The 14,151-nt window shown below is 37.9% G+C and overlaps 1 protein-coding gene across 1 annotated transcript in view; it reads right to left on the bottom strand.

The window, feature by feature from the left end:
* AHI1 (Abelson helper integration site 1) overlaps nt 1-14,151 on the bottom strand; it is a 222,548-nt gene that overhangs the window by 85,999 nt on the left and 122,398 nt on the right. The window contains exon 19 of the mRNA XM_021693688.1: nt 1,674-1,729. Within this exon, the coding sequence (XP_021549363.1) occupies nt 1,674-1,729 (56 nt within the window). The remainder of the gene's footprint in view (nt 1-1,673; nt 1,730-14,151) is intronic.

The following is a 14,151-nucleotide window of genomic DNA, read 5'->3' as shown; positions in this document are numbered from 1 at the left end:
AATATTAAAGGACACAATTTACATAATGTTGTATCTACTATTTTAGCATACTTATGAAAGTATAACTACAATACACACCATAGCCAAGTATTTATCTTTTCTCTTTTTTTAAAGATTTATTTATTCGACAGAGAGAGAGAGAGAGAGACAGAGAGAGAGAGAGAGAGAGAGAGAGAGTACAAGCAGGCAGAGCTGCAGGCAGACGGAGAGGGAGAAGCAGACTTCCCGCTGAGCAGGGAGCCCAATGTGGGGCTCGATCCCAGGACCCTGGAATCATGACCTGAGCCGAAGGCAGCTGCTTAACCAACTGAGCCACTCAGGCGCCCCTAGCCAAGTATTTTTCATGATTATAATGGTGTTTAATTCCTCCAACACTACTCTTTTCCAGAGCCCCACATAATAAATTATCAAACATGTTGACTCAATCATGTGAATCTATTACAAACAGAAAATGGAGTCAATCTGCCAGTGAGGAAAATATTATCAATAAGGTTTAAATATAGTTTAATATTGCCTTTATTTCCCTAAAATATATTACCAAATCTTTCTAACAGGAAATGATGAATTCTATGGAGTATTTGAAAGACTTAATGTACAGAAAGGATAAGAGAAACAAGATTATGCTTGGTGAAGAGTAAAATATATGCTAGCCTATATCGTCCTATCAATTTTTCAAGTGGGAATTGGCAACTGGTACATATTTCAATCTATTATATTCAGAGATTAAAAGGGAAATTTGATTGTTTTCCTTCTACATTATCTTGTATAATTATTTTTAACATAGTAAACAGGTACCATAATTGTTAAATGTCTTTTGTTGTCTGGCAGTAATAGAAGAGGGATAAAAGATTTCACTTCTATAATAATAAAGCATAGTCATCCATAAAAGAAATGACACATAATGGCTTTCTTTCACAAAATATTCACTCTAAATAATGATGCTAGTGCACAAAATAACACTCCTTTTAAAAAGAGTGTAAATCAATTTGCATAAAGATTTATATTAATTTATTCAAAGTATGAAGTATTTTTAAATTAAAATCATTAACATTAATATAAATAAGTACCTGTAAAAATGATACAGTATTGTCCTATATCTTGGCAAAAATTAGTGTGTTTTCCTCATTAAGTAAGAAAACAGGGTGCCTGGGTGGCTCAGATGGTTAAGCGTCTGCCTTCGGCTCAGGTCGTGATCTCAGGGTCCTGGGATTGAGCCCTGCGTCGGGCTCCCTGCTCAGTGGGAAGCCTGCTTCTCCCTCTCCCTCTACTGCTCCCCCGCACGTACTCTCTCGCTCTCTGTCAAATAAATAAAATATTAAAAAAAAGAAAACAGGGGCGCCTGGGTGGCTCAGTTGGTTAAGCGACTGCCTTCGGCTCAGGTCATGATCCCGGAGTTCCGGGATCGAGTCCCACGTCAGGCTCCCTGCTTAGCAGGGAGTCTGCTTCTCCCTCTGACCCTCCTCCCTCTCATGCTCTCTCTCATTCTCTCTCTCGCAAATAAATAAAATCTTAAAAAAAAAAAAAAGAAAACATGCGGTTAATTTTCTGAAAAGGATATAACTTTTGGCAAAAGGGAGGTTACAAGCTTTTTCTACAATGGCATTTTGTGTCACTATAACAAGTATCAATTTGTAGCTTATTCGTTTTAACAATGCAGAAATAGACTGCCTTACCGTTGGTGCTGTATCTACAGGACGGTTACAAGGTTTTCTTTCCATGCTGTTAATCCCTATGAAAAGAAAAGATGGTGAATATTTGCTTATTATACTATCCATTTTATTTTGAAAACATTTAAGTCAGTAAGAGGTGACTCCTACAGCTTACAAGAAAAAAAGCCTCACTTGAATGGCAGGATCCTTTAAAGTCGTATCATGAATTCTTTGGTCAGAAACAGTTGGAGAGTTTAGCTAACTAAGAGACCCAACTCAAAGTGAGCTGAGCCAATTTTCCCATTCAAGTGGTGTTTAGCAATAGTGCAAGATTGTCCATATCCTGCTCTTGGCTCAAAAATTATACCATTATCTCCACTCTGCTGCATTTCTTCCATTTAAGTTTTATTTCTGACTTGAGGTCATCAAGTTTTCATAAGGAAATATCACAAAGGCTATAAAAGGAATCACTTCCTTATTTTCTCAAAAAGAATAAATAAATCTACTTGAATTTCTCTTTGATCATTTGACTTCCTACCATGCCATCTTCTTATTTATTCAATCACCATGGAGTGTCTGGAGAAAAAAAAAAAAAAAAGTTGCCCTGATTCTCTCCTTTAAAATAATATTGACTTCTAAACTTCAAAAAATCCTTTTATCATGTGTGGATTTATCTTTTTGTTCCCAATGTCCTCTACTGCATTTCTTTGTAACAAACAGCTTTTAAGGATATAACATTGCATCTCATCTGTAGAGATACTGGTTCAAAGTCTAGCTCAAGTTAAAAATGAACACAGGTGTGGGTCTCATTAACTTTACAGTCTCTGTCCATCAGTAAACTGATACGTGAGTTAGGACATTAGAATAGTTTGTTCAAATAATGGTACAGGCTGTCACATGCAGGTCTGGTTAGAAGTGAGAACTGCAATGTACTGTCAACAATTAGCACAATTTCTAGTTGAAACAAACACTAGCTCTCTCATTTACAGGCATTTAAAACTCATTTTTCTTCAAGTATGATAAGGGATTAAGTGAGAGCATCACAAAACAATCACTTTTTATCTGTGCAAGAGTATATTAAAAATGAACAAACTACCATAAAACATGATTTTAAAAAAACATGGTTTTTGTTGCATTTAAAAAATTTTCTCTACATCTATTAGCAGCCAGTGAAGTAGAAATACTACCTATTCAATCAAGTAATATTTACTGAATGGCTATACTTGGCATCAGTGATAAAAGATAAATTATAAAGGATAAATTGTAATTTCTGACCTCAAGACTAGAGAAAACAGAGATGTCCTTTTTTGAAAAAAATATGACAGAGCAAATTAACAGTTTTGTCTTAAGAATAATAAAATCTTTAAAATGATCTTTATGGAAAGACACATTTTAATCATAGAGTAACACTGGCCTTGAAAAAAAACTTTTAAAAACCCTGAGGGAACATATTAGAAAATGTTCAGATAATGCTGATCCTTACTGTGAGAGTTTAGAAATACAGAGGTCTACAGAACAAATGGTGAAATCCCCACTTCCCTGGCGCCCACACTCCTACAGCCCTCTTTGGCCTCATCCACTGAGAAGTCTGGCATACACTGGCTTTTAAATGAGAGTGGTCACACCACGAGACTCAGGAATTAGCAACATTTGACACGTGTGTTCTCACTATTGTAATCTGTTATAAAATTGACCTAGATTGATTACTAATTTTAAAATTCATATCCAATTAGAAAGTAACTTCAAAATGTTGAAAATAAAAAACTAAAAAAAAAAACAAACCCAAAATCTATACCCTCAGCTTATATAATTACAAAGAAAAAAAACTACGTATTTTACAGTTTCAATTTCAGGATAAGAAGGTGATAAAAACTAAAACTTTGAAAAGTGGATTACCCAAAGATAAAATCTTAGTTTTAAATTTAGATTGCCTATTGAAATAATACCATTTGGAAATACAATCAAACATGTTTGTTCAATCTTTTGGTAAAGAATATACAGAAAAAATAAGCTTAAGAAAAAACATCCCCAAACAACTATTTTAAGTAAATTTTACCTAAAAAAAAAATCTCTATTTATATGTTATTTCATTTTTATTAAGGTATGATGATAAGTGAAAGCTCATAATAAATAGATTGCTGTGCTAGTTATTTTTGTGTTTCAGCTTGGCTAGGCCACAGTACCCAGGTATCTGGTCAAACATTCCAGATGTTTCAGTGAAAGTATTTTTTGGATAAGAAGAACACTTAAATAAAGAGACTTCAAGTAAAGTAGATTGCTCTCCATAATGTGAGAGGGCTTCATCCTGGGGTGGAGCCTTAAGAAAAAGACTGACTTCCCCTAAAAGAGAAGGAATTTTGCCAACAGACTGCTTTGGGACTTGAACTGCTCTTCCCTGGGTCTCCAGCCTGCCCACTAACCTTGCAGGTTTTGTAACCTGGCCTGCCTCCACAATCATGTAAACCAATTCCTCAAAATAAATCTATATATACATCCTACTGGTTCTGTTTCTCTGGAGAATGCTAATATGGTAACTTTCTGGGAAACAAAATGAAAATACAATTGTTTGTGTTTATCTAAATTAAATTTTTGTTCACTAAATATATTAATTGTCCAGTAATACAGTTAAAAGGTCCAACTCATCATGGTATATTTTAAAATGAGAATACCTCAAATGAACTTAAAGAATATTACATCTGTAGAGTAAATCAATCCACCAAATAAAAAATCAATCTGTCAATAAATATCTACCACTAGATTGTCCAGTCTGACAGTCTCTGCTTTTTAAGGTTTATTTATATTTAATGTGATTACTGATATGGCTATGTTTAAGTCTACCATCTCGCTATTTTGTTGCATCTATTTCTCTTCCTTCCTTCCTCCCTCTTTTTTCCTTTTTCTTTTGAAACAAATACTTTTGCTATTCCATTTTACATCCCCAATGACTATATTGTTAGCTACACATTTTTATATTTTTTTAGTGGTGAGAGATTGTATCACACATCTCTTATTATAGTATACCCCGAATTAAGATTTTTCTACTTCACCAACAATATAAGCATCTCAAAACAGTATTCCATTTACCCTTCCACCCTTTATGCTACTGTTATATTTTACCTCTACATGTTATAAATCCCACAACATACTGTCACAATACTTGTTTTATTTTTTTTTTATTTTTATTTTTTTAAAGATCTTATTTATTTATTTGACAGAGAGAGACACAGCGAGAGAGGGAACACAAGCAGGGGGAGTGGGAGAGGGAGAAGCAGGCTCCCCGCAGAGCAGGGAGCCCGATGTGGGACTCGATCCCAGGACCCTGGGATCATGACCTGAGCCAAAGGCAGTCGCTCAACCGACTGAGCCACCCAGGCGCCCACAATACTTGTTTTAAACAGTTAGTAGTCTTTAAGAATGAAAAAGTTAGCTTTTAATATTTACACATATCTTGATCCTTTCTTCATTCCTTCCTGCAGATCCAAGTTTTCACCTGAAATCAGTTCCATTATTTATTTATTTATTTAGAGATATTTCCATTTAGACTGAGGAACCTTTTGTATATTCTCTCTGTGGGTGACTTTTTTTTTTTTCCTGAAAAGTCTTTAGCAGGCATTCATATATGAAGGATATTTTTGCTGGGTATTGAAATCTAGGTTCATAGTCATTGTCTTGCAGAACTGCATCGATTTTATCCCATTATTTCTTACGAGGATGGAGCCATCAATTCTTCCTGTTATTCTCTGAATGTGACACATTTTTTCCTTTGGCTGCTTTTACGATTTTTAATTTAGTTTCATTTTCTTCAGTTTAATTAAAATGTACCCAGGTGAGGTTTCATTTATATATATCCTTCTTGGGACTTGCTAAACTTTTTATATCTCCTATATTAATGTCTTTTATTAGAGGTGGAAAACTCTTGGCCCATTATTTCTTCACCCTATCTTCTCTATTTTCCTTCTGGAATTCCAATTACACTTGTTTAGATGATTTGATGTAGTCACACAGGTTTGATGTTCTGTTATTTCCCTCCCCAACCCTGTACTTCAATTTGGATAATTTTTATTGTTCTGTCTTTGAGTTCACTGACCCTTTCTTTCCATGTGTACTATCAGCAGTTAGGCCCATTTAATGAATTTTTCATTTCATCTATTACACTCTTCAGGAATAGAATTTCCATTTATTTCTTTTTTTACGGTTTCCATTTCTCTGCTGAAATACTTCATCATACCCATGTTTGCTCAAGCTATTTAACATAGGTATAAGGTTAAAGTTGTCTGCAAATTCCAACATTTTGATTATCTGTAGTTTCCTTCTACTGATTGTTCTTTTTCTTGATTATGAGCCACGTATTGTGCTCATTCATATACTTCATATTTCTGACTGTAGCTTAGATCTGTTAGACATATAATTGGTAGAGAATGAAAGAGAAACATGCTTCTCAAGAAAGGGCTCACTCTTTCTTCTTCCTGAAAGCTTTGGTGAGGGGTGGATCTTTGTGTTCACATCTGGAGTTGGCCTGGGTTGGGGCTGAGCTGTTGCTTTAATTTCAGTATATCTATCTATTAAATATCCAAAGAATAAGATCAGTTCCTCCCTCTAGAAATTTGGAATTTAAGCCTCTAGAGAATAAGGGAACACTCTCTCTGCCTTTCCCATTTCCTATGACACTGCTTATTGGGGAGGTGCTGGGTGGAGAGGACTGACACATATTTGGGGTCTTTTGGATTCCAATCCATTATGCCAGCCCACATAGTCCTTACAAATTCAGCTGATTTGTCTGTTTTAGCAAAGTCATTCTGCCTATAAAAGGCTTGCTACTCTGTTCTCCTGTGTCATTGTCTTAATATTCTCAGGTTTTAAAGTGACTGCTGGTCTCTACTTCCTTATGGAGTAGGTCCTCTTTCAAAATTAATTCATGTACACTTCTTTGTGTCCACATCCCTCTGAAGAATTTTTATTTAAATTCAATTAGCCAACATATTAGTTTCAGATATAGTGTTCAATAATTCATCAGTTGCGTATAACACCCAGTACTCATCACATCATGTGCCCTCCTTAATGCCCTTCACCCAATTACCCCTTTCCCCCCACCTCCCTTCCAAGCAACCTCCAGTTTGTTTCCTATACTTAAGAGTCACTTGATGATTTTTTTGTTTTATATGAGGTCTACTTGATGTTGCACTAGGAGTGATGATCATCACCAACCTTGTACTTCCTAACTGGAAGCACAACTCCACTTCCATTTAGTTATATTGTTGTGTTTTATCTCTTATCTTGTTTTTGGTCAATTTCAGTGCATACCTTTTTTTTTCCCTTGATTTTCTACCAATATTTCAATGCTACTATTGGTTATCTTCCTAATTCTAACAGTAATAAGTACATTATTAATTATTTATCCAAATAAACTATCTAAACGTCCCTCTAACCAAGATACTATATTTACCAATATGTCCTTGGCTTCACGCAAGATTAAGCTTATAGAAGGATTTTACATCTCTAGTTTTCTACATAAATTATAGTTAAATTTAGGGGGCGGAGCAAGATGGCGGAGGAGTAGGAGAGCTGGATTTCGTCTGGTCCCAGGAATTCAGCTGGATAGGGATCAAACCATTCTGAACACCTACGAACTCAACAGGAGATCAAAGAAAAGAATAGCAATAACTCTCTGAACAGAAAAGCGACCACTTTCTGGAAGGTAGGACGTGCAGAGAAGTGAATCCAGGGCGATATTCGGGAGGATAGACGGCGGGGGAGGGGGCCTCCGTTGGCCACTTCGGGCAAGTGATAGAGCAGCAGAGCACAAAATCAGAACTTTTAGAAGTCGGCTCCGCTGAGGGATGTCGCTCCAGTGGCTAAGCCGGGGGTGGAAACCTCGTGGGACAGTGTGGTCTCAGGACCCTCGGGGTCACAGAAAGACCAGGGGTGCCTGAATGTGGCAGAGCTCCCAGGTATCGGAGCGGGGATGCCGGCTGCAGAGATGGAGCCGAGGAGCGGGCTCTCAGCTCGGGGTTGCCATAAACCGTGATCTGTGGCACAGTTGGGCCATGCTCCTCCAGCAGGGACCCAACAAGCGGCAGATCCGGGAGACTCCCCTTCCTCTCCCATGAGGAGTGGTGCGGAAGCGTACCGCAGGGATCTGCTGGGTTTGGAGACTCCACACGGGGTTGGGTGCCAGAGATAGAAACGCTTGGTCACAGGCTGAACACAGAGTGCGGCTGGAGACTGGGAAGACGGGAGTGATTGACTGCTTTTCTCTGCCGGCGCACTGAGGAGTGGGGCCCCGAGTTCTCGGCTCCTCTGGGGCGGAGATTGGGAGGCCGCCATTTTCACTCACGTCCTCCAAAGCTGTACAGAAAGCTTGTAGGGAACAAAAGCTTCCGAGAGCAAACCCGAGCATATTACTTAGCCCAGACCCGGCAAGGGCGGGACAATTCCGCCCCAGCAAAGACATTTGGGAACCACAGCAACAAGCCCGTCCCCCAGAAGATCAGCAAGAACAGTCAGCCAAGACCAAGTTTACCGATCAATGAGAACAACAGAACTCCAGAGCTAGGGGACTACTGCACATAGAATTCATGGCTTTTTTACCATGATTCTTTAGTCCTTCAAAGTTAATTTTTTTTTTAACTTTTTTTTTTTTTTAAGTTTCTTTTTCTCTTTTTCAGCCAACATCTTATCAATCCCTTCTTTAAAAAGCATTTTTATTTTTCATTTTTAGAGTCATATTCTATCCCTTTATAGTAGTTACCCTTATTTTTGGCATATATATATAAGTTGTTCTCTCTTTAAAATTTTGAGATACAGTTTCTTCTAACAGATCAAAATACACCCTAAATCTCTAGTGTATGGCTTTGTTCTAGTCTCCTGCCTGATCACATTCTCTCCCTTTTTTTTTTCAAAAATCCTTTTCTTTCTTTTTTCAAACAACTTATCTTATCAATTCCTTTTATAAAATTTTTTATAATTTTCATCTTTACAGTCATATTCCATCCTTTCATCGTATTAACCCTTATTTTTGTACATATATGTTTTTCTTTCTTTAAAATTTTGGGAGGCACTTTCTTCTAACAGACCAAAATACACCCAAAGTCTAGTGTGTGGCACTGATCTATGCAGCAGCCTGATCATATTTGATCATATTCTGTTTTTTTTGTTGTTGTTTTGTTTTTGTTTGTTTTTATCTTTTTCTTTTTTCTTTCTTTCCCTTTATTTTCCCCCGGTTTCAGGTCTTTTCTGATTTGTTTAGAGTGTATTTTCTGGGGACGTTGTTGCCCTGTTAGCATTTTGTTCTCTCATTCATCTACTCTCCTCTGGACAAAATGACAAGACGGAAAAAATCACCTCAAAAAAAAGAACAAGAGGCAGTACCGACTGCCAGGGACCTAATCAATACGGACATTAGTACGATGTCGGAACTAGAGTTCAAAATGATGATTTTTAAAGATACTAGCTGGGCTTGAAAAAAGCATGGAAGTTATTAGAGAAACCCTTTCTGGAGAAATAAAAGAACTAAAATCTAACCAAGTCGAAATCAAAAAGGCTATTAATGAGGTGCAATCAAAAATGGAGGCTCTAACTGCTAGGATAAATGAGGCAGAAGAGAGAATTTGTGATATAGAAGACGAAATGATGGAAAATAAAGAAGCTGAGAAAAAGAGAGATAAACAACTACTGGATCACAAGGGCAGAACTCGGGAGATAAGTGATAACATAAGACGAAATGATATTAGAATAATTGGGATCCCAGAAGAAGAAGAAAGAGAGAGAGGGGCAGAAGGTATATTGGAGCAAATTATAGCAGAGAACTACCCTAATTTGGGGAAGGAAACAGGCATCAAAATCCAAGAGGCACAGAGAACTCCCCTAAAACCAATAAAAATAGGTCAACACCCCGATATCTAAGAGTAAAACTTACGAGTCTCAGAGACAAAGAAAATCCTGAAAGCAGCTCGGGAGAAGAGATATGTAACCTACAATGGTAGAAACATTAGATTGACAACAGACCTATCCACAGAAACCTGGCAGGCCCGAAAGGACTGGCATGATATATTCAGAGCACTAAATGAAAAAAATATGCAGCCAAGAATACTATATCCAGCTAGGCTGTCATTGAAAAGAGAAGGAGAGGTAAAAAGCTTCCAGGACAAACAAAAACTAAAGGAATTTGCAAACACGAAACCAGCCCTACAAGAAATCTTGAAAGGGGTCCTCTAAGCAAAGAGAGAGCCTAAAAGCAACACAGACCAGAAAGGAACACAGACAATATACAGTAACAGTCACCTTATGGGCGATACAATGGCACTAAATTCATTATCTTTCAATAGTTACCCTGAATGTAAATGGACTAAATGCCCCAATCAAAAGACACAGGGTATCAGACTGGATAAAAAAACAAAACCCATCAATATGCTGTCTGCAAGAGACTCATTTTAGACCCAAAGACACCTCCAGATTGGAAGTGAAGGGGTGGAAAACCATTTACCATGCTAATGGACACCAGAGAAAGCTGGGGTGGCAATCCTTATATCAGACAAATTAGATTTTAAACCAAAGAATGTAATAAGAGATGAGGAAGGACACTATATCATACTTAAAGCATCTATCCAACAAGAAGATCTAACAATTGTAAGTATCTGTGCCCCTAACATAGGAACAGCCAATTATATAAGCCAATTAATAACAAAAGCAAAGAAACACATCGACAACAATACAATGATAGTGGGGGACTTTAACAACCCCCTCACTGAAATGGACAGATCATCTAAGCAAAAGATCAACAAGGAAATAAAGATTTTAAATGACACGTTGGACCAAATGGACTTCACAGATCTATTCAGAACATTCCATCCCAAAGCAACAGAATACACATTCTTCTCTAGTGCCCATGGAACATTCTCCAGAATAGATCACATCCTAGGTCACAAATCAGGTCTCAACTGATACCAAAAGATTGGGATCATTCCCTACATATTTTCAGACCACAATGCTTTGAAACTAGAACTCAATCACAAGAAGAAAGTTGGAAAGAACTCAAATACATGGAGGCTAAAGAGCATCCTACTAAAGAATGAATGGGTCAAACAGGAAATTAAAGAATTAAAAAAATTCATGGAAACAAATGAAAACAAAAACAAAACTGTTCAAAATCTTTGGGATACAGCAAAGGCAGTCCTCAGAGGAAAGTACATAGCAATACAAGCCTTTCTCAAGAAACAAGACAGGTCTCAAATACACAACCTAACCCTACACCTAAAGGAGCGGGAGAAAGAACAGCAAATAAAGCCTAAACCCAGCAGGGGAAGAGAAATAAAAAGATCAGAGCAGAAATCAACGAAATAGAAACCAAAAGAACAGTAGAACAGATCAACAAATCTGGGAGCTGGTTCTTTGAAAGAATTAATAAGACTGATAAACCCCTGGCCAGACTTATCAAAAAGAAAAGAGAAATAACCCAAATCAACAAAATGATGAATGAAAGAGGAGAGATCACAACCAACACCAGAGAAATACAAACAATTATAAGAACATATTATGAGCAACTCTATGCCAGCAAATTAGATAACCTGGAAGACATGGATGCATTCCTAGAGATGTATCAACTACCAAAACTGAACCAGGAAGAAACAGAAAAGCTGAACAGACCCATAATCACTAAAGAAATTAAAGCAGTCATCAGAAATCTCCCAACAAACAAAAGCCCAGGGCCAGATGGCTTCCCAGGGGAATTCTACCAAACATTTAAAGAAGAATTAATACCTATTTTTCGGAAACTGTTCCAAAAAATAGAAATGGAAGGAAAACTTCCAAACTCGTTTTATGAGGCCACCATTACCTTGATCCCCAAACCAGACAAAGACCCCATCAAAAAGGAGAATTACAGACCAATATCCTTGATGAACACGGATGTAAAAATTCTCACTAAAATACTAGCCAATAGGATCCAATAGTACATTCAGAGGATTATTCACCATGACCAAGTGGGATTTATCCCTGGGCTGCAAGGTTGGTTCAATATCCGCAAATCAATCAATGTGATACAATACATTAATAAAAGAAAGAACAAGAACCATATGATCCTCTCAACAGATGCAGAAAAAACATCTGACAAAGTACAGCATTCTTTCTTGATCAAAACTCTTCAGAGTATAGGCATAGAGGATACATACCTCAATATCATAAAAGCCATCTATGAAAAACCCGCAGCAAATATCATTCTCAATGGGGAAACAATGAGAGCTTTCCCCCTAAGGTCAGGAACACGGCAGGGATGTCCACTATCACCACTGCTATTCAACATAGTATTAGAAGTCCTAGCCACAGCAATCAGACAACAAGAAGAAATAAAAGGCATCTGGATCAGCAAAGAAGTCAAACTCTCACTCTTTGCAGATGATATGATACTTTATGTGGAAAACCCAAAAGACTCCACCTCAAAACTGCTAGGACTCATACAGGAATTCAGTAAAGTGGCAGGATATAAAATCAATGCACAGAAATCAGTGGCATTCCTATACACCAACAACAAGACAGAAGAAAGGGAAATTAAGGAGTCGATCCCATTCACAATTGCATCCAAAACCATAGGTACCTAGGAATGAATCTAACCAAAAAGGCAAAGAATCTGTACTCAGAAAACTATAAAATACTCATGAAAGAAATTGAGGAAGACACAAAGAAATGGAAAAACGTCCCATGCTCATGGACTGGAAGAACAAATATTGTGAAGATGTCAATGCTACCTAGAGCAATCTACACATTCAATGCAATCCCCATCAAAATATCATCGACTTTTTTCAAAGAAATGGAACAAATAATCCTAAAATTTGTATGGAACCAGAAAAGACCTCGAACAGCTAGAGGAATGTTGAAAAAGAAAAGCACAGCTGGCGGCATCACAATTCCAGACTTCCAGCTCTATTACAAAGCTGCCATCATCAAGACAGTATGGTACTGGCGCAAAAACAGACACATAGATCAATGGAACAGAATAGAGAGCCCAGATATGGACCCTCAACTCTATGGTCAACTAATCTTCCACAAAGCAGGAAAGTATGTCCAATGGAAAAAAGACAGTCTCTTCAACAAATGGTGTTGGGAAAATTGGACAGCCACATGCAGAAGAATGAAACTGGACCATTTCCTTACACCACATACAAAAATAGACTCAAAATGGTTGAAAGACCTAAATGTGAGACAGGAGTCCATCAACATCCTAAGGGAGAACACAGGCAGCAACCTCTTCGACCTCAGCCAACTTCTTCCTAGAAACATTGCCAAAGGCAAGGGAAGCAAGGGCAAAAATGAACTATTGGGACTTCATGAAGATAAAAAGCTTTTGCACAGCAAAAGAAACAGTCAACAAAACCAAAACACAACCGACAGAATGGGAGAAGATATTTGTAAATGACATATCAGATAAAAGGCTAGTATCCAAAATCTAAAGAACTGATCAAACTCAACACCCAAAGAACAAATGATCCAATCAAGAAATGGGCAGAAGACATGAACAGACATTTTTCCAGAGAAGACATCCAAATGGCCAACAGACACATGAAAAAGTGCTCAATAACCCTCTGCATCAGGGAAATCCAAATCAAAACCTCAATGAGATACCACCTCGCACCAGTCAGAATGGCTAAAATTAACAAGTCAGGAAACGACAGACGTTGGCGGGGATGCGGAGAAAGGCGAACCCTCCTACACTGTTGGTGGGAATGCAAGCTGGTGCAGCCACTCTAGAAAACAGTATGGAGGTTCTTCAAAAAGTTGAAAATAGAGGTACCCTATGATCCAGCAATTGCACTACTGGGTATTTACCCCAAAGATACAAATGTAGGGATCCAAAGGGGTACATGCACCCCGATGTTTATAGCAGCAATGACCACAATAGCCAAACTGTGGAAAGAGTCAAGATGTCCATGGACAGATGAATGGATAAAGAATATGTGGTATATATATACAATGGAATATTATGCAGCCATCAAAAAACCCCGAAATCTTGCCATTTGCAATGACGTGGATGGAACTGGAGGGTATTATGCTGAGCGAAATAAGTCAATCAGAGAAAGACATGTATCATATGACCTCACTGATATGAGGAATTCTTAATCTCAGGAAACAAACTGAGGGTTCCTGGAGTGGTGGGGTTTGAGAGGGACGGGGTGGCTGGGTGATAGACATTGGGGAGGGTATGTACTATGGTGAGCACTGTGAAGTATGCAAGACTGTTAAATCACAGATCTGTACCTCTGAAGCAAATAATACATTATATGTTAAAAAAAAAAAAAAGAAGAAGAAGATAGCAGGAGGGGAAGATTAAAGGGGGGAATCGGAGGGGGAGACGAACCATGAGAGACTATGGACCCTGAAAAACAAACTGAGGGTTCTAGAGGGGAGGGGTGTGGGAGGATGGGTTAGCCTGGTGATGGGTCTTAAAGAGGGCACGTTCTGCATGGAGCACTGGGTGTTATATGCAAACAATGAATCATGGAACACTACATCA

Source organism: Neomonachus schauinslandi, chromosome 8 (assembly GCF_002201575.2).
Source record: "Neomonachus schauinslandi chromosome 8, ASM220157v2, whole genome shotgun sequence".
NCBI classification, from domain to species: Eukaryota; Metazoa; Chordata; class Mammalia; order Carnivora; family Phocidae; genus Neomonachus; species Neomonachus schauinslandi.
Note: the sequence above shows the minus strand (reverse complement) of the source record. Positions and strands in the feature narration are given on the sequence as shown.